This window comes from Elephas maximus, chromosome 4 (assembly GCF_024166365.1).
Source record: "Elephas maximus indicus isolate mEleMax1 chromosome 4, mEleMax1 primary haplotype, whole genome shotgun sequence".
Lineage (NCBI taxonomy): Eukaryota > Metazoa > Chordata > Mammalia > Proboscidea > Elephantidae > Elephas > Elephas maximus.
This window is the reverse complement of record NC_064822.1, coordinates 50,578,453-50,604,683: the sequence shown is the minus strand read 5'-3', so window position 1 is coordinate 50,604,683 and position 26,231 is coordinate 50,578,453. Positions and strand designations below refer to the sequence as shown.

Sequence of the window (26,231 nt, the reverse complement as noted above, 5' to 3'; positions counted from 1 at the left end):
AGAGGAAGACCCTCAAGGAGATAGACTAACACAGTGGCTTCAACAATGGGCTGATGCATAACAACGATTATGAGAATGGTGCAGGACCAGCAGTGTTTCGTTCTGTTGTACATAGAGGTTGCTACTAGTGGGAACCAACTCAACGGCACCTAACAACAACAGTGGTATTCAACTTAAATCTCAGCTAAGGGTATTACAGGGCTGCCAGTTGTCAGAAATATTAATCATCTTTAGGACTTATGTACCCTATTTTCAAAGCTTTTTCTAAGTATCAATCTAAATAGTTGCCATTAAACCAACTGAATGTGTATGTCTTATTGCCAGGAAAATAGAAGCCTTGTTTGAGAAAAACGAGACTCTTGGCCCAGATCATACCTTTGTCATAAGTTTTTGTTTGTGCTTTTAAATTACTGATTATTAAAATAGTTTTCTTAGGGTCAGACCGTTGCCAATACAAAGAAACAACAAAAAGAAGAGAATTAAAGAACGACTCATTCAGTGTTGGTAAAAATGAACCATGAATCAGGAGTTTAGTATCTTACTAGCATGAGGTTGTATGCAAATCACTTTACATGCTTTAACGAATCACTTAGTACCACAAACAGTGGCATATTCTCTTCAGCCTTATCCCCAGTGGAAATAGATACAGTGAAAGACCCAGTAAGAGCCAAGTAAAAATTACCTTGCTGTCTGCATACATATAAATGCTTGTGTGCTGTAAGAATTTAATATCATTTTTATTAATACCTTTTCAGACTGGCCAGCTCTACATTGGTGACTTCTGAAATATTCACCTAAGAGAAAGAAAACTCAGAGATACTTCACTTTAATAGTGGAACGATTCAATACTCCAATTAACATTGCTGGGGTCACGTCAATAAACCCAATGGCTAACTTACAGTCAAGGATGACTCATATTTTAAATCCTGAGATTCCATTTTACTTAAGTAGGAGCCTAGGTATAATGGTACCAAGTTAATAGTCTCTTACTGAGGTCCTGCAAAATCACGACAGTTTTTTTTTCTATTGTGCTTTAAGTGAAAGTTTACAGTTCAAGTTAGTTTCTCATACAAAAATTTATACACACATTGTTATGTGACCATAGTTGCTCTCCCTATAATGTGACAGCACACTCCTCCTTTCCACCCCAGATTTCCTGTGTCCATTCAACCAGCTCCTGTCCCTTTTGCCTTCTCATCTCGCCTCTGGAAAGGAGTTGCCCATTTAGTCTCAAAGATCGACTTGAGCTAAGAAGCGCTCTCTTCACGAGTATCATTTTATGTCTTACAGTTCAGTCTAATCTTTGTCTGAAGAGTTGGCTTTGGGAATGGTTTCAGTTCTGGGCTAAAAGAATCTGGGGGCCATGTCTTCTGGGGTCCCTCCAGTCTCAGTCAGACCATTAAGTCTTGTCTTTTTACTAGAATTTGAGTTCTGCACCCTGCTTTTCTCCAGCTCCGTCAGGGACTCTGTTGTGTTCCCTGTCAGGGCAGTCATTGGTAGTACCAGGCACCATCTAGTTCTTCTCGTCTGAGGCTGATGGAGTCTCTGGTTTATGTGGCCCTTCCTGTCTCTTGGTCATATTTTCCTTGTGTCTTTGGTGTTCTTCATTCTCCTTTGCTCCAGGTGGGTTGGGACCAATTTTGTATCTCAGATGGCCGTTTGCTAGCTTTTAAGACTCCAGATGCCACTCACCAAAGTGGAATGCAGAACATTTTCTTGATAAATTTTGTTATGCCAATTGACCTAGATGTCCACTAAAACCATGGTCCCCAGGCCCCCCGCCCCTACTACTCTGTCCCTTGAAATGTTTGGTTGTACTCAGGAAACTTCTTAGCTTTTGGTTTACTCCAGTTGTGCTGACTTCTCCTGTATTGTGTGTTGTCCTTCCCTTCATCTAATTCTTATCTACTATTAGTAAATACCTTTCTCCCTCCCTCCCCACTCTCATAACCAGCTAAGAATGTTTTCTCCTGTGTTTAAACCATTTCTTGAGTTCTTATAATAGTGGTCTCATACAATATTTGTCCTTTTGCGACTAATTTCATTCAACATAATGCCTTCCAGATTGATCCATGTTATGTTTCGAAGATTCATTGTTGTTCTTTATTGTTGCATAGTATTCCATTGTGTGAATATACCATAATTTTTTAATTCATTTGTCTGTTGATGGGCACCTAGGTTATTTCCATCTTTTTGCTATTGCGAACAATGCTGCAATGAACATGGGTGTGCATGTTTCTATTCTTGCAACGGTTCTTATTTCTCTAGGATATTTTCCAAGGAGTGGGATTGCTGGATTGTATACTTCTATTTCCAGCTTTTCAAGGAAGTGCCAAATCGATTTCCAAAGTGGTTGTACCATTTTACATTCCCATTAGCAGTGTATGTGTTCCAGCCTCTCCACAACCTTCCCAACACTATTTTGTTTATTTTTTAGGATTAACGCTGGCCTTGTTGGGGTGAGATGGTATCTCATTGTAGTTTTGACCTGCATTTCTCTAACATCTGATAGTGAGCATTTCCTCAAGTGTCTGGTAGCCACCTGAATGTCTTCTTTGGTGAAGTGCCTGTTCATATCCTTTGCTCAGGGCAGATTTTTAGTTGCTCCAGATTATCAAAAGCTTTTTTTAAAAATAATTTTTATTGTGCTTAAGTGAAAGTTTACAAATCAAGTCAGTCTCTCACACAAAAACCCATATACACCTTGCTACACACTCCCAATTACTCTCCCCCTAATGAGACAGCCCCCTTTCTCCCTCCACTCTGTTTTCGTGTCCATTTCGCCAGCTTCTAAACCCCTCCACTCTCTCATCTCCCCTTCAGGCAGATGCCAACATAGTCTCAAGTGTCCATCTGATCCAAGAAGCTCACTTCTCACCAGCATCACTCTCCAACCCATTGTCCAGTCCAATCCATGTCTGAAGAGTTGGCTTTGGGAATGGCTCCTGTCCTGGGCCAAGAATATCAAAAGCTTTTCTTTATAGGCTTATTATTGCGTTTGAATATCAATTCACTGAACACTATCAATTCCTATAAAACGGGCATTTTGTGTCTATACCTCATCTCACTTTTATATCTCTAGCACTGAGTGCACTCCCTTAAATACCAGAAGCACTCAGGAAATGTTTGCTGAATGAATTTGACTCAAATGTGTCAGCAAAAACTGACAGGCAGGAGTAGATGCCAGAAGACAAAGAAAAAATCAGCAAATAAGGCAATGAGATTCAATGACATTCCAGTGAGGAAAATTCAGGGAATCTGGTTTTCCAGACAGCAATGCCAATAATTTGATATAATCCCAAGCAAGCTGATGAAAGTAATAGCTAATGATGTTTCAAAAAGAGAAAAAAAAAAAAAATCAATAGAAGATTTGATTTTGGATGTCTGAAGTCATTTTGCTTAACATAATCACTACTGACTTCTAAGAGCTTAGGGGAGAAAATGTGTTCTATAGTCTATCTACAATCTTATTTTGTGCCTCAGATTATTTTTTAATTGAATTTAAGCTAAAGTATGCTACTTTATCTTACTGAGATTCTTTCAGGAAGATGCTGGAGAAAGGAATTAAATGAAGCTGTTAGTAGAAGGTAGTGATAAAGTACTTTTTTCTGAGAATATCACTGAGTTGATTCCAAACTTACGAATTTTGGGGAGGCATATGTAATCTACCATGCTTTATTACATTACTATTAGGGAGAACCAGTCTCCTTATTAAAACTCTCCACGCCAGACTTAACACCAGGCCAGCCTTCAAATATTATTGCTTGCCTCCATCTACTACCAGCTGTAAGTTGCCGTAGAGTTGATTCTGACTCCTGGTGATCCCATGTGTGCAGAGTAGAACTGTTCCATAGTGTTTTTAAGGCTGACCTTTCAGAAGCAGACCACCAGGCTTGTCTTCCAAGATGCCACTGGGTGGGTTTAAACCAGCAGCCTTTAGGCTAGTAGTCAAGTGCTTAACCATTTGCTCCACCAGACCTGAAATTATTACTGCTTGCTTCTCTCTATTGCTAGTACCACTCACTACCATTTATTAAACATCTACGATGTGCTGAGTACTATAGCTAACATTCTGTATGTTATTTTCTGTAGTTCTCACAACCCTGCAAGGACCCATTAATTCTGACAATTTATAGTTTAAGAACATTAAGATTCAAGAACATTAACTTTTCTAAGACGAGTTTGTGACCAGAAAACAGCCAAAACTCAATCTAAAGTCTACCCAACTCCAGAACCTAGACCCTTTCCATGATACCATGCTGTCATTTCTGAAACACCTTAATTCATTAAGAACATTTTCTGTAGAACTACTGATATCACCCTATTCCTATTTCTTATACTGCCTCTTACAGTTGTTTATGCTTATTAGCATGTACTCTCCCATCTTCTGATAACAGAATTTATATTTTCTTTAGGAAACCACCCCTTCTCACTTTCTCAGCTCAAGAGAGATGGCTCAGGGGTTGGCAGATGAATCAGGTCTGGCCAACCAGTATACTCCAGTCTTATTTGGAGTATGGTCCAGGTATGGTTCAACAAGGCTCAATTCCAGGCCTTTTGTTTGAACTTCTAGAGAAGATAATCTTTCTCTGGTGTTGCTGAAAGATATGATGTAAACCTAGAGATGCTGGTAATCATCTTGTTATTATCAGTGCCTGAGAATGGAGCCAACAAAGAGGAAGCCAGAGATGCAGAGAGACCTAGTAAGTGTTTATTCTCTGATCTCACGGCACCTGAAGCTAGGGTCTACTCCTTTTCAGTCATACAAATTATATTTCGTTTTTCTTTTTTTTGAATAAGCAAATATGAGGTAGGTCTTCTGCCTTTTGTACCCCTCAGTAATATACTATTCTACTTTTTTAAAATGTATAGTTCAACATTAGGAAACCCTGGTGCTGAGTGGTTAAGTGCTACGACTGCTAACCAAAAGGTCGGCAGTTCGAATCCACCAGGCACTCCTTGGAAACTCTATGGGGGCAGTCCTACTCTGTCCTATAGGGTCGCTATGAGTTGGAATCAACTCGACGGCAACGGGTTTTATAGTTCAACATTAGTCCCTATGTGGTGCAAACGGCTAAGTGCTCAGCTGCTAACTGAAAGGTTGGAGGTTCAGGTCCACCCAGAGGTATCTTGGTAGAAAGGCCTGGTGATCTGTTTCCAAAAATTCACTCACTGAAAACCCTAAGGAGCACAATTCTACTCTGACACGCGTGGGGTCACCATGAGTCAGGATTGACTTGATGGCAACTGTTGGTTGGTTAAGTTCATCATTGCTGGTGGGATAATAAAACGGCACAGCCATTTTAGAAAACAGTTTGGCAGTTTCTCAAAATATTAAACTCAGAGTTACCATATGATTCAGCAATTCTACTCCTAGCGCTCTCTCTGTGTGTGTGTGTGTGTGTGTATATATCCCAGTCCCAGTGCCATCAAGTCGATTCCAACTCATAGCGACCCTATAGGACAGAGTAGAACTGCCCGATAGAGTTTCCAAGGAGCGCCTGGCGGATTCGAACTGCCGACCCTTTGGTTAGCAGCCGTAGCACTTAACCACTACACCACCAGGGTTTCCCTATATATATATATAAATACACCCAAAAAACCTGTTGCCATCAAGTCGATTCTGACTCATAGCAGCCCTATAGGAAGGAGTAGAACTGCCCCATAGGGTTTCCAAGAAGTGGCTGGTGGATCAGAATTACCAATCTTTTTGGTTAGCAGCCTGAGCTCATAACCACTGTGCCACCTGGACTCATATATATACTCCAAAAAACTGAAAACATATTTTCACATGAATGTTCATAGCAGCATTATGTATAATAGCCAAAAAGTGGAAACAACTCAAATATCTATCAGCTGAAGAATGGATAATCAAAGATACATGCTACGACATGGATGAACCCTGAAAACATTATAAGAAGCCAGTCAAAAAGACCATACATTGCATAATTCCATTTATATGAAATGTTCAGAGTAGGCAAATCCATAGAGACAGAAAGTAGATTAGTGGTTGCTAGGGGCTTCAGAAAGAGGGAATTACGGAATGACTGCTAATGGTATACGCTTTCTTTTTTGGGGTGATGAAAATGTTCTAAAATTATATAGTGGTGTTGGTTGCACAACTCTGTGAATATATACTAAAAATCAACAAATTATATACTTTAAATGGGTGAATTGTATAGCATGTGAATTGTATTTCAATAGAGCTGTTATATTTATAATTCAACTTTCTAAATTTATAGTTATTATATTTATAGTTCAAATATTGATGAAAATATAGAGTATGTGAAGGATATTCTCCAATTATATGATTCTAAATTGTCTAAAACACTTTATATATAACAACATCCCTTTAATAAAGATCAAAAAACATTACAAAGGAAACAAAAATAACAAGGATAAAATTACAGTTTTGATACTGCCTAAGACATAATTAGATTTTTATACAGGTTTAGCTAAACAATTATATAGTAATATTTAAATAAACCCATTTGTTTTATTAAAAAAAGAAACACCCTAACACAGTAGAGTCTCATAATGCTTAGAGAACACCAATTTGATGCTTTGGTATTTTAATGTGTTGTTAATAAATTTTCAAACTCAGGCAAGTTTTGAAATGTCTTCATATTGAATTCCTTCAACTCTGCGTCCTTTCAAAGGGCCCTACAAATTAAAATAATTTTTAAAAAAGGTTAAAAACACACATATACTTAAAAGACAAGAACAAAGACACAAATTTACCTTTTCCATATCATTAAAGTACTATTAAGGTAGCTAACATTTCTATACTTCTAAAAATTTTAGAAATCATCTACAGAATTCTTACTAGGAACTACCGTATTTTCTTCAATGATACTTGCAAGAATTCTGAGATGCTCTATTAATAGGTACTTTTTTTTTATGGCAGAGATTCACTAACTGTTCAGTATCTCCTCTGCTCCCTAGATAGTTACTGCACATCCTAGCTCCCCCTGCAGTTAGGTGAGGCCACATGACAGAGCTCTAAACCTTGGAAGTAAACAAAAATGATGTGCCACTTCCAGACCCAGGCCATAATATTCTCCCCTACACAACCTGTCATGCTTACTTCCCCTTGCCTGATGCACATAAACATGGCAACCAAAGAAAGGCACTTGTAGATGATGGTAAACCTACGAGTTGAGTTGCAAGGATCCTGGGTCTACAAATCACCACTTAGAAAAGGTTGCTCCCTGATCAAGAATACCCATTAGCACTTTTAAAATGAGAAGTTAATTTCTATCATGTTTGTGCTGTTATAAATTTGGGGGTTTCTTTTTTATAGCAAATATTATTTTAAGTAATACAGATACTCATACTTAAATGGTAGCTAGCCTGGTTTAGCTGTGACAGTTAGGTTGGCCTGTATTACAGAAAGTAAATCTAACTTTAAATAAATTTTCTTCTTTTCTCCATATCCAACAAAAAGAGAAAGAAGAAAATCTGATTAATTAAAGACAGTATCTTTCATAAAAGCTGATATAACCTGGGAAGACAGAGGTTAAGAATATGGGCTCTGGAGCCAAACTACCCCAGTTCAAATCCCACCTTCAGCAAGAGACTTATCATTTATTACACATCATCGGGCTGTTGGGAGGAATAAATTAGTTAACACAGATAAAGTGCTTAGAACACCTGCAACGTAACAGGAGTATGAGCACAACAACTGTCAACTTTTATTATTATTAAATCTTTTGGTTAAAATTTAAAAGTTGGTCCTCTCCCTCGCATAATATAAAATGGTGATGAGGACAATAACTATAACCCTGAACTGAGATTTTGACTTTTTTTTTCAACTGAGGATCATATCTTCCCTCAAAAATGCTTTATAAAATTTCATTCTTTTTAATATATAATAATGATTTTATTTAAGGGAAAAATTTCCAGATAAAACATGACCCAGGTTGAATTTCAGTTTCACTTTTAAAGGTCTATGGTCAATTACATTTTTCTGAAAGAACAACAAATCTGGGGAATAAGATGGAAGCCACAGATTTGGGTTATTAGGCAAATACCTAAAAAGGCAAGGCTGATTTTGAATAATTTATCAGCTATTAAAAAAACATGCTTAATATAGGGCCACATGAACCAGAGACCTACATCATCCTGAGACCAGAAGAACTAGTTGGTGCCCGGCCACAACTGATGACTGCCCTGACAGGGAGCACAACAGAGAACCCCTGAGGGAGCAGGAGATCAGTGGGATGCAGACCCCAAATTCTCACAAAAAGACCATACTTCTGAAACTAGAGGAATCGCGGCGGTCATGGTCCCCAAACCTTCTGTTGGCCCAGGACAGGAACCATTCCCGAAGACAACTCATCAGACATGAAAGGTACTGGACAGTGGGTAGGAGAGAGATGCTGATAAAGAGTGAGCTATTTATATCAGGTGGACACTTGAGACTGTGTTGGCATCTCCTGTCTGGAGGGGGGATGGGAGGATAGAGAAAGTTGGAAGCTGGCAAAATTGTCACCAAAGGAGAGACTGGAAGGGCCGACTCATTACGGGGAGAGCAATTGGAAGTATGGAGTAAGGTGTATATAAACTTATATGTGATACTCTGACTTGATTTGTAAACGTTCACTTGAAGCTCAATAAAAGTTAATAAAAAAAAAATATGCTTAATATATGGGTAAATTTCAAATAAATAACTGACAGAAACTTAAGATGCCAGAAATTATTAAAAAAAAAAAAGGGCAGGAGAAATCAATTAAAACATTTATGTGTTTTGTGGCAGTGACTTCGAAAACACAGGGACATACAAGACAAACATAGAACATATTTTATATGGGCAGGGTACCAAAAAAAAAAAGAAAAACTCAACAAGTGGGTTTCGTCTTCCAGAGGTACAGGCTGCTCTGCAATCAATGAGGCTTTTTATGTGGATTTGCATATATATTCTATGGTAGGCATGGGGTATGAAGGAATTAATAAAGAATGAATATAAATTGTCTCCTGTAAGCTGTCTTCAGAAGGGAACATCAGAAACTTGCCTTTCTCCTAATTGCCTTACTGTTTAGAACCATATATCTTTAACTCTAAATGACAGTTTTCCATCTCCAGTACAGCGATTTTTAGTATTTTTGGGGGGAGGGGAGGGGAGGAATTAATGCATTAGAAAGGAAGATGAAGCTGTGGGTTTATAGTAAGGGAGGCAGGAAATTAGCTCTTGATGAAAATCTTACAAATTGGGAACCAAAGATATCTTGATTGAATCTAGAATATCCTCAATAGTAATTAGTTGTTCTGTGTATCTCTTAGATAAAAATATGAAGAAGGATCTAAATTTCATAGTATTAGCAAATTAAAAAGTGGAGAATAATTAATCTGTCAAGGAAATATGGGATTTTCCATGACCTTATATGGACTGTGTCAAAGAGAAAAATCTGTTGAGTTTTTTTTTTTTTTTTAATCTGTTGATTAAGTCAGGCTGATAAACTCTTCCATGTCAGGTCAGGTTCCCTTTTCCTTTTTTCCCCCCTTGTATTATGCTGGTGAAACCCTGGTGATGTAGTGGTTAAGAGCTACAGCTGCTAACCAAAAGGTCAGCAGTTTGAATCCAACAGGCACTCCCTGGAAACTCTATGGGGCAGTTCTACTCTGTCTATAGGGTTGCTATGAGTCAGAATTGACTTGTCGACAATGGGCTTGTTTTGGGTTTTGTTTTATGTTAGTAAGTGACAAGTTTCTAGGTTACAATTGTCAGAGACAGAAAAAAATGCTCAGTTTACTTAAATTGTGCATTTTTCAAATAAGGACCTAAATGGTTCTTGCAGAAAACCTTCCTGACACGTATATTCTAAAACAGGTCCATGGATGGGTTTAGGAAGCCTGTGAACTCCATAAAAAGAGTACACAAAACTTAGCAATTATGTGCAATATCTTAGAGAGTCCAAAACTTTCACTGGACTTTCCAAGGAGACTATTATCCCCCAAAATACTAAAAATCACTGTACTAAAAAAAAAAAACTAGAGATGAAATATTCTGTCATTTAGACATAAAGATGTAGTATAGTACTTCAGCGTTCTGAACAGAATTAGGCAATTAGGACAAGGGCAAGTTTTTGATCTTTCCATCTGAAGACAGCTTAGACCTCACTTGGCCTCACTCATGAGGCTGTCAGTGAACTACCATCTTTACTTTTTTGATCTCTGCTAATGCTTTAAAAAAAACGTTGATTTCTGTGGCTCTTTTTCCAGTAACTATAACTGTACTTGGCCCACTATTTTGACTCTGCCAAACAGTTTTATATTAGGTATGAGAAAAAAAAGTTAGGATACAAAACTATACATAACTGTATATGATTTTACAAAATAAAAGACTGGAAAGAAATATATAAAAATATTAATGGGGGTTATCCCTGAGCTGGAGGTTCATGGGTAATTTCTTTTATTATTTACACTAAATTTTATTTTTCAGGTTTTATACAATAATTATAATTAGAGATAAAATGCTTTAGTAATGACAGAATCATAGGGGAAAATAAGCCTACAGATTTCCAAAAAGGAGAGAAGGCAAACCAAAGACTCAAACTCTAAAATAAAACAAAGATCAAGCCAATGAAAAAGAACAATGGTATAGTTTTAAAGCATTTTAAAATTTCTGTCTTTGTGTAAACATACGTACAGTTTCAATAACTATAGTAGCTGAAAAAGTCTTTTCATTGATGGATTCTAGGGTACCTTCATTTCCTCTGTAGCCTCCATTTAAAACCAGAATTCTTTTTCCTACAATAGAAAATAAAATTTAACACAAAGAAAATGTCCACTTCTGTTTTCATTCTATTACAGCAAAATGCAGCTACACTGAACTAATATAACTAAAACCAAACCCTTCTCTTAGAAGTTTTAATCATTTAATAACTGTATAACATTCTAAAGTACAGTTTGCAGATAGTTTGGTTATTATAACATCATAAGATTCCTCATTTATTTCACTTATTCGTTAAAGGGTAAGTTTTAGTTTTAGATTGTAAGGAGTGTAAGGTAGTTGGAAGAAATGATAAGTCCGGAAATAACCAGCAAACTTTTAGCTTACTTTGTCTTTTTTTAAAATTCATAAGATGACTTGGCAGTTTTGTAAAAATCTAAACATATTCTTACCATATGACCGAGCCATTCTATTTCTAGGCATTTACCAAGAGAAATCATAAGTCCATGTAAAGACTTGTACATGAATGTTCACAAACAGCTTTATTTTTAACAGCCCAAAGCTGTAAACAACCCAAACACCCATCAGTAGGTGACTGGATAAATAACCTGTGGAATATTCATATGAAGAAGTGCTACTCAGCACAGAAAGGAATGAACACATGTGACAACATGAATGGATCTAAAATAATTATGCTGAGTAAAAGAAGCCAGACCAAGAAAACAGGACATAGTATATGATTTCATGTATATAAAATTCTAGAAAAATGCAAACTAATCTATAGTGACAGGAAGCAGATCAGTGGCTGCCTGGGAAGACAGGGGAGGCAGGAGCAAAGAGGCAGGAGGGAGAGATTATGAAGGGAAATGAGGAAACTTTGGGGGGGCAATGGATATATTCATTATCTTCATTTGTAGAGATAGTTTTCACACGTTAAAATTTATTAAATGGTTTATTTTATATATGTGCAGTTTATCGTATGTCAATTATATCTCAATAAAGGTGAAAAAAAATTTCTTTTAAGCCAGAAGATTAGTTTTATTTTACAGGAGAAAAAAAAGAATGAGATGGTGGAGTAAGAATAAAGAATAACACATATGATAAGTGGACATTTTAGAGACTGATACTATCATGCATCTAAGTACCCAAATGGTAAAGACAATTAAGGGGAAAAAATGCAAAATACACACTTTCACATTACTATCCAGGTAGCTAGAACAAACATAACCTCAATACGATTGATTTTAACCACATATATCTATGTTTTGCTTCAGGAAAAAAAAAATGTATTCTGAAAAATGAAAAATTCATTCAATGCACAAAACATCTTTACGAGCAAACTAATAGATTACTAAGTTAACTGATGTCAAAAAAGGACCAGTTATATTGAGAGTTATATATTATTAGAAAAGGAAACTTCTATCCATAACCATCAAGTAATGTCAAAAAACTATGGTTTTAAGAATGGAATCACTGGTTTTGATGGCATACACATCAGACGATCTGCAAAAAGATTTACCTGGTGCTGGTATTACTGTTTCTAAATGAGTCTGGTCAAGTTTCAGCTTGTCTCCAGAATCAATCATCTTTACAACAGCTGTATATTTGTCAATTACTTCCTGTTATGTAAAATTAACACTTTTATAGAATGAACACAAATTTAAAAGGACAAAAATAAATAGAATGAAAACAAATGAAATTCCAATCAAAAGATAAAAGCTGATTCTATTGATACTATTTTCCAGATTCCACATACAGTATATGGTTCTCAGTAAAGAACTCAATTCAAAGCTTAGTTAAGATTTTTGATTGGAAAGAATAAGAGACTAATGATCTTAGAGTAAGATTTAAGATATACAGAGCAAGAGGAGTTCTTTTGCCTAGCTTAAATGATAGTAGAAGGGCATTCATGCACACATACGGCTAGATGCTAGAATGAAACTATATTTAGGAAAAACAAAAGGGAGAATCTAACAACCAGAGTGTTGATACAAATTTTAAAATCCTAGAGCAGTCAAAAAAGAGATACTTGAGAGATCAGGCAAAATACAAGAAGCACCTCTTTGGAGCTCTGGGGGCATAATTATACTGCCCATCATTAACAATTGACTCAACGGCAGTGTTTTTTTTTTTTTTTTTATCATTAACAAGGAATATATCTTACTATCAAGGCATGCACACTGAGTTGTTTCTTTCAAGGGGCATCAATGGGATGTCATATATACATATACACTTTGAGCAAATAATAGACCAAGGTTAAGTATATCCTGTGGTTGGCTATGAAATATTTTTCCTACTATTATGAATTTAACTTTCCTCTTATAGAGCCATTAAGAACCTCAATACTTGACAGGGATTGGACTGGACTATGGGATAGAAAATGATGCTGGTGAGGAGTGAGCTCCTTGAATCAAGTCGACACAGAAGACTGTGTGGGCAGCTCCGGTCTGGAGGGGAGATGGGAGGGCAGAGGGGGACAGAAGCTGGCTGAATGGACATGAAAATAGAGAGTGGAGAGAAGGAGTGTGCTGTCTCATTAGGGGGAGAACAACTAGGAGTATATAACAAGGCGTATGTAAATTTTTGTATGAGAGACTGACTTGATTTGTAAACTTTCACTTAGAGCACAATAAAAAAAAAAAAAAAAAAAGAACCTCAATACCTCTGCTACTGAGCCACAGTTTCAGGAAATACCAAAACAGCTTCACTCAGTCACCCCTAAGCTTTTTCACAAATTCCATTCACAGCTTCCTTACCTTCACAATACCCTTTTTCTTATGATATTTCTCTCCAAGTTTTTTGGTTATAATTTTCACAATGATTTCCTAGAAAATAACAACAACAAAACAGAAAGATGAAAAGACATGAAGTATCTTTCCTTTTTTACTTTTTTATTTTAAATCATGTGCTCTGGTAAATGAGAAATTATGGAGTTCTCCAAAGATTAGACAGGAAGCTCTGGGACTGTGAGTTTGTTAATGGGGTAAAAACAATTCAGAAAAGGAGGGTGAGAACAAGTGTACAACTTGAAGAATATAATCAACTAAACATATAGAAACTGCTGAATTGGTATATGTTCTGTGTATACTCTCAACAACAATAAAAATAAATAAAAGGAAATTATGGCATTTTAAGCCTTCCCAACAATGGCAAAACATTTCCTTGGTAATATTTCATGTCTTCTTTCTTTTCTTTTACTCAACATAGTTACCAAGGGAAAAAAAAATATATATATATATAAAAATGGCTGCTTTCCATAATGAAGGTTTCTTGAAATCTAAGACTTTCATCTGTAAAAATCTCAACTCATTTATGTCTTTCATAGATGGCATCTTTCTCTCCACTCAAGGAACGGAAAAGTTTCAAGGATATACTATTAGTGTTCACTGTTGATAAAAACTCAGATTGTAAAGGTCTCATTAGGAAATTGCCAGGAACTGAGCCTTTGATTTTGTGCATGACATTTTTCATTATGTTATTTTCTTGCTACATTGCTTTGAATTTTTAACACAGACAGGATTCCTCCAGATTAAAAAAAAAAAAGATTTGCTCTAGCTAAAAGTATCTCTCTTCTGACCATTTAATTCTCAAATGGGCAAGAAATCTGGGCTTGCTTCATAGTAATGAGTTCTGAGTTTGCTTCTTTAATCATTGTTTTCCTGATTGGTTTTCTAAAGGCTGACAATGAAAATTAAATAAACTGACTTATTGCTATATTCATGGCAGCGATCCTATATTTGCTACTTGAAGTAAATACAACAGAGAGGAACCACGTGGTCACTTCATTAAGCCATGCTAAAAACTATACTAACAAAAATTTAGTAAGGACTTTGTGGGGAGGGTATTTAACAGTAGAGACACCTTTAAGAGAAGACTTGAGTTGTCATATTGTTAAGCCTCTCCTCCACTTGTTAATTGCTGTCAAGTGGATCCCAACTTATGGTGACCCCATGTGTTCAGAGTAGAACTGCTCCATAAGGTTTAAGGTTTAAGGCTGTGACCTTCCAGAAGCAGATAGCCAGGCCTGTCTCCTGAGCCACCTCTGGGTGAGTTTGAATCATCAATCTTATCGTTAGTAGTCAAGAGCTTAACGATTTGTACCACCAGGGACTACTCTACTAAGACTTTCTAAATGAAGCCAGTTAATGCCAAAGCAGGTTCTCTGATTTAGCCAGAGAAATTCTAGGCTAAATTTCTCAAAGGCCCTTATGAATTCATACTATAGTAATCTGAAGACAACTCATTATAATCACTGTACTTATTGACCTTTTCCTACAATAGATCTATTCAAAATATTTCTTGTCTGAGTTAAAAAAATAAAGCCCTACAAGTCTATTTCTGTGAACTACTGGTTATTTTAACATATTGCCCATTTCAAGATAAAAGACGGCTTGAGTTGTCAGAGCACTATCTGCAGGATTCTCACTTTCAACATAACATCCAGTAAGAAGAGCTATGAAAATAAAAAAATCAGAATAATTCACTATCTGAGAAAATTATCAAATAGAAAATAAAATTTAATTGCAAGTATTATCAATGAGAAGAGTTTTTTTTTACTAATTAAAAACTTGGAATGTTTCACTTTGTTTTTATTGTGTTTTAAGTGAAAGTTTACAGTTTTAGTTTCTCATACATAAATTTATACACACACAGTTGTGTGACCCTAGTTGCTCTCTCTATAATGTGATAGCACACTCCTCCTTTCTACCCTGGATTTCCTGGGTCCATTCAACCAGCTCCTGCCCCTTTTTGCCTTCTCATCTCACCTCCGGACAGGAGCTGCCTATTTAATCTCATGTATCTACTTGAGCTAAGAAGCACTCTCTTCACGAGTATCCTTTTATGCCTATAATCCAGTATAATCTTTGTCTGAAGAGTTGGCTTTGGGAATGGATTCAGTTCTGGGCTTCATTTTTATTTTTTGATTTTTGTTTTCTTTTTCCTTGAGACCAATGGTCCTTAACCAAGGGCACACACACATCAGAATCACTTGGGAGGTTAGTGAAAACATGCACTTCATCCCAAGAGACTGGTAGTATGAAGTATTTGTATTCTGAAAAGATGGCTCTAAGAAATTTTGATGTAAACTATGGTTAAGAATATTGCTTTAAACAAAATTCTTGATTACACTTTCATAAATTATATATGTGACTATTAAGATTCCAAAGCCAGCTATTCTAACAGGCAAAAACAAACCATAACCCACAAAATAATGAACAGTTTCTTCCCTACAGATCCTTCCTTTAATAATTTTATAAGAAAGAATAGACTTTTCCATCCCATGATATATCCCTTGGGTTTACAATAACCCAAACTTTTACTAACAGATCAGCAAATCAAGGTGACTAACCAGTAGTACTGTTTAGTAGTTGAAAATACAACCAGTAGAATCAGATTGCCAGGGAAATTCTGGCTCACCACTCACTAAATAACCTTGAGAAAATTACTCAATTTTTATATCAGTTTCCTTACTTATAAAATGGGAAGAATAACAGTAACTACCTTATAGAGTCATTATGAGAATTAACTGAAATAATTTATACACAGTACTTATTTTCCATTTAACTCAGCAAGTATTTCCACATTAGATAAGTTATTTCATGCTCCCATTCTATCTGGGACCAATGATCGTGACCCCAGGCAGAATGATGCAGTGGTGGTAACCGGGCACCATCTAGTTCTTTTAGTCTCAGGGTAAATGATGAGGTTGTGGCTTGTGTGGACTTGTTTCTTCTCTGTGCTTTTGGTTGCGTACTTACTGTTTTTATCCTGGCAAGCAGAGATCCGTAGTTGTGTCTTAGATAGCAGCTTGCAAGCTTTTAAGATGCTAGACACTACTCACATCAATAGGATGCAGATCATGACTTTGGTGAACTATGTTATGCTAACAGGCTGAGCCGTCCCAAGAGACTATGGTCCTAAGCCTTCAAACTCAGAAAATCAATGTTGGAAGGTATCTGGTTATGCCTAAGAAGTATCTGTGTTTGTGTCTTCAATGAATGTATGTGCCTGCACCCACACTGTTTTCACCTATGTACACACCTGTACCCACCCATATACCAATCTGCCTATACACATCCATATGTGCTCAAACACTCATTTTTACTTTGGTTGTGCTCCGCTGCCTACATCTACATTCGGTGACACTTTCCCCCTCACCAAAAATAATTAGCCTGAGACATGGCCCCCGGACTCTCAGTTAGCCCAGAACTAAAACCATTTCCGAAGACAACTCTTCAGACACAGATTACACTGGAATATGAGACATAAAATGATACTAGTGAAGAATGTGCTTCTTGGCTCAGTAGATACATGAGACTAAATGGGCAGCTTCTGTCCGGTGGCAAGATGAGAAGGCAGAAGGGGATGGGCTGGCTGAATGGACACAGGAAATACAGGGTGGAGAGGAGGCGTGTGCTGTCACAGTGTAGGAGAGCAACTAGGGTCACAGAACAATGAGTGTATAAGTTTTTGTATGAGAAACTGACATGAATTATAAACTTTCACTGAAAGCACAATTAAAAAAAAACCTAGTCTATACAGTATATAAAGCGTACTTTCCTCATCTTCCTCCTCCACCAATGAACACTGGTCTCTCTATATTTATCTATTCAGGTCTTCTTGTAAGAGGGATCATACAATATTTGTCCTTATATGCTTGACTTATTTCACTTAGTATTATGCCCTCCAGGTCCATTCATGTTATAATACATTTTGTGGACTCGTCATTGCTCTTTATTGTTGCATAATATTCCACTGTATGCATGTGCCACAATTTGCTTATCCACTCACCTGTTGATGGATACTTCAATTGTTTCCATTTATTTGCTATTGTGAATAATGTGGCAACGAACATAGGTGTGGCCGAGTCTGTTTGTGTCATTACTTTTAGGGCTGTCATGGATTGAATTGTGTCCCCCCCAAAATGTATGTATTAACTTGGTTAGGCCATGATTCCTAGTATTCTGTGTTGTCCTCCATTTTGTGATTGAAATTTTATGTTAAAGATGATTAGGGTGGGATTGTAACACCCTTACCAGGTCACATCCCTGATCCAATGTAAAGGGAGTTTCCCTGGGGTGTAGCCTGCACCACCTTTTATCTCTCAAGAGATAAAAGGAAAGAGAAGTAAGCAGAGAGTTGGGAACCTCATACCATCAAGAAAGCAGCACCAGGAGCAGAGTGCATCCTTTGGACCTGAGGTTCCTGCGCTGAGATGCTGCTCCCAGGCCAAGGGAACACTGATGACAAGGACCTTCCCCCAGAGTCGACAGAAACAGAAAGCCTTCCCTTGACACCTTACATTTGGACTTCTAGCCTACTAGACAGTGAGAGAATAAATTTCTCTTTGTTAAAGCCATCCACTTCTGGTATTTCTGTTATAGCAGCACTAGATGACCAAGACAGGAACTCTAGGGTAAACACGTAGTAGTGGAATTGCTGGATCATAGGGTAGTTCTATTTCTAGTTTTTTAAGAAAGCACCATAGTGTTTTCCATAGTGGTTATACCATTTTATAGTCTCACCAGCCATGGATTAGGGTTTTGACCTTCCGACATCCTCACCAACACGTTGTTATTTTTTTTAATCAGTGCCATTTTTGCTGCAGTAAGATGGTATGTCACTGGAGTTTTGATGTGTATCTTTCTGATGGCTAATGATTGTGAATATTTTTTTCATATGTTTGCTGGCTGCTTGGACGTCCTCTTTGGTGAAGGTTCTGTTCATGTTCTTTGCCTATTTTGTGACAAGGTTGTTTGTATTTTGTTGTCATTACAGTTTTTTTTTTTTTTTAAACAAATTTTAGAGATTAGACTCTTATTGGATATAGAACTTTGGACTTCTTGACCTTTAGGGCTATTACTGAACTTATTTCTCAAGTTAGAAATTATCTAAATAATATATTAGTTTTTACTCTCCTGTTATTGATCAATCAGATTCTTTAGGAATAACTAAGTTTTATGAAAACTTCACATCTCAGTAAATTCCAAACAGAGCTTCAATAAATAACCATTTTAAAATAACAAACAATAATAAATAAGCAAAAAAATGCAAAGCTTCCCTGGGTATATAAAATTAAAACCAGCTTTTTTCTACAAAGTATCTAAACAGGTATTCTAAGTTCAATAAGCCATAAGCTGAAGATAAATATTTCTGCATTTACAATTCTACCTTTTAATCTCATTGCTGAAAACACAACCTTTGTCTTATAACAAAAATTAAAAATAACTCCAGGCTTCAATTTAAGGTGTCTATTAACAAATTTAGCATTAAACTCATGAAAGATTACCGGCCTATAAATAGGAAGTAATCTTCAAATACAGGTGCAACCAATAATTAAAGATGAAATAGAAAATTCATTAAAGCTATAAATCTAGATATATAATTTATATATATTTCAAAATTTTCATTATTTATACTAAATCCTATTTAGATCATTCACTTAAAAGTAGATTTGGAGCTTAAGAAGCTCCAGTTCAACACTCACAGGCTGCAGCCAGTAGTCTGTTCGAGCAGTTCTTTTCTTTTCCTCTTCAATCTATAGAACACATAAGACATTCATAAAATTATCTTTTTAAAATCTTCAGTTTAATGCAAGTACCATGCTATTTGGCAAAAGAATACCATAAAACACATACTTCACAGAAGACAAATAATATAGTTCAAAAGCTCCAGTACTTACAAACATTATTTGAAATTAGTGTTTGATCAAAATAAAACCTCAGATTTTAAAAGAGTATGTAATAAAGCAAGTCAATGTCCAAGAAAACAAACAAAAACTTCTATTTAGTCAACACTGCAAGGCTATCTGCCAGTACAATATCGCCCTCTCCCAGCTTCCTCCGTGACTGTCATTGAGCTAGAAAACATGTGATGCTTACGTGTGGTAAAACATAATATATATCCACTCCTCATTTATCGACATCATTTGGTTCCAAAGACCAGGTCATTAGGCGAGAACTGGCATTACGGAGGATGACCACATCAGATCACAAAATGGAGGATGACTACATTATTACATAACTGCCAAATCACATCATTACGTAACTACCAAATCACTGAGAATTACGACCTAGTCAAGTCGACACATAACCTTAACCATCACGGCCTTGCACCGTGGCATTCATTACTGCCAGACATACGTCATTAATGCGTAAAATAGTCGGACAGTAGATTGTTTTACTATTGTAAATGAGAAATGTCAGACAACGACATAGTTGATAAGTAAAGAGAGGTGTGCTTTATTAATGCCACTGTAGTACAACATGGAAAGGTATTAGAGTTTGATGGTAATTTAAAACTATTTGATAATGTTGACAAAGTTTGTGAGAGAAAGGAAAGAAAAATATAATTAAAAGAGATGTCAATAAAAGAGTGATCAAAGGAAAAAAGCCCTGTCTGGCCATTATAGCTCCATATCATGCCTTTTCTTCCTCAACTACTTAAAGTGAATCCTGAGTATCAGGTTTCAATGGAATTGAATAACCTAATTTGTTGGTTAATTCTGAACCTCATCTTAAATCCTCCAAATTTCCAATATGAACAAAGAATAGTTCAAATTTAGCCTGTATTATGTTCAAAGTAGGTGGATCTGGCTTTCCATTTTACCTGGAATTAAATTAAAAAGATCCCTGCCATGGCATATAAGACCTCCATGATGTTGCCCTCACTTCTCTCTCTAACCTGAAATGATACCACCCTTCCCTCTGTGCTCTCTATGCTCCAGTCACACTGGCCTTTCCTTCAGGCCACAGAGGATTCCAATAACACGGAGTTACAGAAGATGAAAATGGACTTCATTTCTAACTTCCATTGCCACTAAAGCCCTTGTAATTGAATTCTACTGACGATAATTGCACAGACTTTCAATGATAGCACTTTACGTAAGAAAATAAACCTGCTTGGATAGGGGTTCCAATGCTGTTCAGATGGCACTGCAGCTAAGCTTCTTTGGTGAAACTAGCATATGTAAATTTTTCTAATTTTATATTAATGTAATAATTGGCGAAACGATTTAACTATCCTTAGGTTTGAGTTACATCACTCCTCTGCTGAGTCAATTAGCAATTCATAAACCGTACCTCCATGATTTCATCAAGTGCAGATTTCTTTTTCTTCTTTTCTTTTGATTGAGTGGAGCTATGGGAAGCTTCTTTTCGTTTCACTGATGCTGCACTCCCTATTGTCTTCAATGCACTTGGCCCCAGAGAACTGATGAAAAGAAGAGTTAGACTTTTTATAAACTACACACAGATAAAAGCTTTACATTCATTTGTATGTATGACTCCTCTCTCACAGTAGGGGAGGGACAGACCACACAATTTTTTCTTGTAGAAGAGCAGTAACTACTTCATGACTCACATAAAACAGACGCTCAATTAATATTTGCTGACTAAATGAATCTTACCAGTTTAATCATTTGTCATACTTACAAAAAAAAAAAAAAAAACAAAGGATAAATATTTGCATAAAGCTAACATGAAGATAAAAAGAACAAGGTCTGATTAGTAGAAAATACAGTCGTTGTTATCAGGTACAGTCGAGTCGGTTCTGACTCATAGCAACCCTACGTACAAAAGAGTGAAACACTGCCCGATCCTGTGCCATCCTCACAATCATTGCTGTTTGAGCCTACTGTTGCAGTCACTATGTCAATCTATCTCGTTGAGGGTGTGGTAGGGGAAAAAACAGGCCAGACATAAATTTTATTAAAACAGGTTTTTATTAAGCCAAGATAAAGACAATTATTCAAGTAAGGGACATGCCAGTGTGCACTGGGCACAAAAGACTAAGCAGGATCTACTGAATCATTGTCAGAAAGCAGCTAATATACTGTTACAGAAGGAGGTAAAGTTAAGAAAAATTCTGATCGGTTATTCATCAGTACATTACTGTCAAAGATGAGATCTTTGTAATGATTGGGTTATCATGGGTACGTGGGCATTCTGGTTTGGTGGCTTACAGTTTTGTTTTAAGGCTCCTTGAGAACAAACTGTAGAGATAAGCTGTTTGTTAAAGCTCCTTGGAAACAAACTAAAGCTCCTTGGCTTGCTTACAAAGCACAAAAAAATTCTGTTACATACCAGGTAACAGACTGAACTGCTCTACCCAAACAAAAACCCAGTGCCATCGAGTCGATTCCGACTCATAGCGACTCTACAGGACAGAGTCTAAGCAGTTGCAGATGTGATAGGTCGGTTTTGTGGGGCCTTTCCTGCCATGGTCTTGTAACTCCCACCCAAGTGACTGGGTGGGACTGTGCAAGTAGGGTTAATTGTGACCCACCACAGGGGGGAGGGAAGGGAAGAAGGGGATAGGGAGAGGGAGAGAGAGAGAAAAGGAGAGAGAGGGAGGGAGGAAGAGAGAGGGAGGGAGGAAGGGAGAGGAAGAGGGAGGGAAGGTGGGAGGAAGGGAGAGAAGGAGACAGGGATGGGGAGAGAGAGATGTAACATGGAAGACAGCAAGAAGTGGTGGCGGAGAGACGGGAGCAGAGCCCAGTAGCAGCAGATGGTGTGGTGGGCTTTCCAACCCAGGGAACGAGAAAGCTGAGTGCCTTCAGGCAGGAGGTTTGCCAGTGGGGTGCCTCTGTGCACTTATGGGCAGAGCTAAAAGAGCTTGTAATACTTGACTGAGCAGTACGGTGGCCAAGGGGCTAGAGAGAGGCGCTCCTGCAGGCACAGCTGAGAAGACGCTGTCTTGATGGAAGAACTATATTCTGAGTGTTTCTGAGCCTGGATTGTAACCTGTTATTTTCCTAATAAGCTCCATAATCGTGAGTATTATCTGTGAGTTCTGTGCGGCCATTGCAATGAATTACTGAACCCAGCAGGAAGTACATAGTGCCATGGGAGGGATGGCTGGTGTCAGAATTGTTAGGGATGGAGGAGAGAAAAAGTATGTGTGATGCTGCATCATAGGAATCAGTCAAGGGCTGTTGATTTTGATTCTCCTTCCCCCTTGTGAAGTTAGAGGAGGTCATTTTTATACCAGTTTAGTTTTCTAGTTCTACAGGTTTTCTATACAGACTAGATTTGATGCCTGGATCCTGTTTTAGCTACTTTTACTCTGGTCAGACACTTGATATAGGTTTTTAAGGTCTCCCTATCAAGGGTCTTCCTCTTTTTCACTGATCCTCTACCTCACCAAGCATGACATCCTTCTCCAGGGATTGTTCCCTCCTGATAGCATGTCCAAAGCATGTGAGACAAAGCCTCACCATCCTTGCTTCTAAGAAGCATTCTGGCTGTGCTTCTTCCAAGACAGATTTGTTTGTTCTTCTGGCAGTCCATGGTATATTCAATATTCTTCACCAATACTATGATTCAAATGTATCAATTCTTCTTTGGTCTTCCTTATTCACTGTTTAGCTTTTGCACGCATATGAAGTGATTGAAAATACCATGGCTTGGGTCAGGCGGACCTTAATTCTCAAAGTGACATTTTTGCTTTTTAACACTTTAAAGACTTTTGCAGCAAATATGCCCTATGCAATATGTCACTTGATTTCTTGACCACTGCTTCCACGGATGTTGACTGTGGATCCAAGTAAAATGAAATCTTTGACAATTTCAAATATTTTCTCCAGAATACAGTAGAAATATTATTTATCTTTACTATATTCCTAGCACTACATTTATTAGCAACCAGGTTACTTCAATCACTCACATTCAGCTTGAGATCCACCTTTTCTGTAAGTATTGTAGGTCAGGACTCCCCCATTCTGTCTTTATTGAAGTTGTTTTCTCCTTCCCAAACTGTAAGGTTTTATATTTACCTCTGCAAAATTATCCTCATTGGGTCTGTCTCATCATTCAATCCTCTGAACATCTTTTTAAGTTCTGATTATGTTATTGAACGTGTTTTCCAGGTTTGTGACAACTGTAAATATTACGTATTGGTTTTGAAAAAGTCCATATAGAGATAAACTCTTTTGCTACTTAAAATGTTTTTTAGATTTAAATGTACTTTGGGCTAGGAACTCACCCGAGTTAGCAATAATCCGTATCACAACCACATGTCTCTATAATGAGCACTAAGAATCCTCGCAAAAGGGGCATTAGGATTAAGTGGCCATTTTTGGCTCTAGTGATTACCACTTCCTCCTTACATGTTCACAAACCACCTACTGTAATCAGTAATCAGTTGGGAAAACTTGCTAGTCTATTGTTTTCTAAAATTGTATCCCCACTTTTTGAAAAAGACATTTGCCCATTTTTTTATTTCTGACTCTTCTCCCATTTTCCATGACACCTCAAAGAGTAATAAATCAGATGAGTCTTCCAATTGTATTATCTGGACACTATCTTCATTTTGTTACAGGTAATTGAGAACTGAGAGAACTTGGTAGAACAGAACTAATATTTTTACTAATGATATCCAGCCTTGGCATAGGGATGTGGTAGGTTGAATAATGGCCCCTGAAAATATCAGGTCCTAATCTCTGGAACCCCTAAATGTTATCCTATTTGGAAAAAGGCTCCTTGAAATATGATTAAGAGAAGGATCTTGAGGATGAGGAAACTGTCCTGGATTATCTGACTAGACCCTAAAGCAATCATATGTATCCTTCTAAGAAGGAGAGGGCCATTTGACACACACAGTGGAGAAAACAATGTGAAGATGGACTAGAGAGAAATTTGAAGATGGTGGACTTGAAGACTGGAGTGAGGAGGCCACAAACCAAGGAATGCTGGCAGCCAACAGAAGCTGGAAGACACAAGGAAACGATTCGTCCCTGGAGCCTCTGGAGGGAGCTCAGCCCTGTGGGCACCTTGGTTTCAGCCCAGTGATACTGACTTCAGAATTCTAGTCTTCAGAATTGAGAGAGAATTATTGTAAACAATCTAATTTGCGGTAATTAGTTACAGCAGCCAAAGGAAGCCAATACAGGGGTGAGTACTTGAGGGCCACTGAAACCAATATTAACATTCACCCTTACCTAGGAGTGGAGCCCTGGTGGCGCAGTGCTTAAGAGCTATGGCTGCTAACCAAAACGTCAGCAGTTTGAATCCACCAGCTGCTCCTTGGAAACCCTATGGGGGTAGCTCTACTGTTCTATAGGGTCATTTTGAATCTGAATTGACTCGGCGGCAACGGGGAATGGGTATACCTATGAGTAACAGATAACAAAGGAAAATAGAAAGAAATATGTAAGAGCCTAAAACTATACAGTACGTATATGTATATTAAAACATATTCCAGTCCATCTTCCAGATCATTACACACCAATAGTAGGAAATTCTTTTTTCCAAATGTATCACGTGTAGAACCCAACTATTTCTTGATGATATCTAATATAGGTGCTAATTTTGAAATATTCTTTTGAACAACATTATAACGTTTGTCAAGTCATTCTGCAGTAGTTACATATTGTTGACTCAGCCTACCTGTTCCCTTCAGTTCTCCTAGCCATTTATTTAGACATGCAAATAAGCATAACCCTGACCCGAACTAGAAAAAGCTGCGTTAGGTCGTAAACAACATGTAAAATACTAAGTAAAATAGAAAGATAACTCAGCCTAAAACTAAATTCCAGTAGATTATGGTACCTTACTGAGGTACCAGTATTTTGTCTTATTCATTGTTTAACCTCCATAACATAACTGAATGCATTACACATCACAAACAGTCAATAAATATCCGGTGCAAGAATATGTAACAAAAGAAAAAGGAACATGAAATGTGAATAGAAATATTTGACTACACGCTATACTAGGGCTTGACACACTACAATTTGTGGACCAAATTGAGCCTGTTGCTTGTTTTTGTAAATAAGGTTTTACTGGAACACTGCCAGGCTCATTCGTTTACATACTGTCTACAGCCGCCTTCTCACTAAAACAGCAGAGTTAAGTGGTTGCAATAAAGACATATGGCCAAGCAAGCCTAAAATATTTACCATCTGGCCCTTTATAGAAGAAGTTTGCCAACCCCTGTTCTGTACTATACCACCTAGATGGAAAGGCAATTTTTATTGAGTGCCTCAGAAAATCACAATACAGCAAGTAAAACAAAAAAATGTACCTCTCAGGCAACATTTAGACTATGATAAGTGGACTCTGATAGAACAATAAACAGTATTATAGTGACACAAAAGGAACCATTAAATAGAGGACTCAGGGAGAACCAACATTTTAGCCATGTGAAGCATTTAATCAAAATAAACCTTTCCTCAAAAGACAGACAGAATTATCTCATCACAGACAAATAAGAGCAGCTGCTAACAAAAACCACAACAAAAACTAAAAAGAAAATTGCAGCCAGAAAAAACTGATTGACAATATTGCTGCTTTTAATACATAGCAACCAACACTTCAGAAAAATTCTAAAGTTTTATAACTGTTAACATAGCTCACCTTGACTTGGAAGACGTTGCTCCTCCTGAACTACATGCTCCTTTATTCAAATTAAATGTAACTGAAAGCAAAAAAAATTGTTATTCCATACATATTTCAGGAAGATAATAAAACTTATCAGAAAAGCTACCACAGTGTATTCACATAGACATTTATGGACACTCTGAATAAATGAAAATTAAAATGCTCCCATTCAGAGATTA

The 26,231-nt window shown here is 37.1% G+C and overlaps 1 protein-coding gene across 1 annotated transcript in view; it reads right to left on the bottom strand.

Moving 5' to 3' along the window:
* Positions 1-6,350: 6,350 nt before the first annotated feature.
* Positions 6,351-26,231, bottom strand: part of KIN (Kin17 DNA and RNA binding protein) — a 33,126-nt gene continuing 13,245 nt past the window's right edge. Inside the window, exons 7-13 of the mRNA XM_049882012.1 lie at positions 26,029-26,089; positions 20,755-20,884; positions 19,161-19,211; positions 13,429-13,497; positions 12,192-12,291; positions 10,649-10,749; positions 6,351-6,663 (exon numbers count right to left, since the gene is read on the bottom strand). Coding sequence (XP_049737969.1) covers positions 6,601-6,663; positions 10,649-10,749; positions 12,192-12,291; positions 13,429-13,497; positions 19,161-19,211; positions 20,755-20,884; positions 26,029-26,089 — 575 coding nt within the window. The 3' untranslated portion in view covers positions 6,351-6,600. The remainder of the gene's footprint in view (positions 6,664-10,648; positions 10,750-12,191; positions 12,292-13,428; positions 13,498-19,160; positions 19,212-20,754; positions 20,885-26,028; positions 26,090-26,231) is intronic.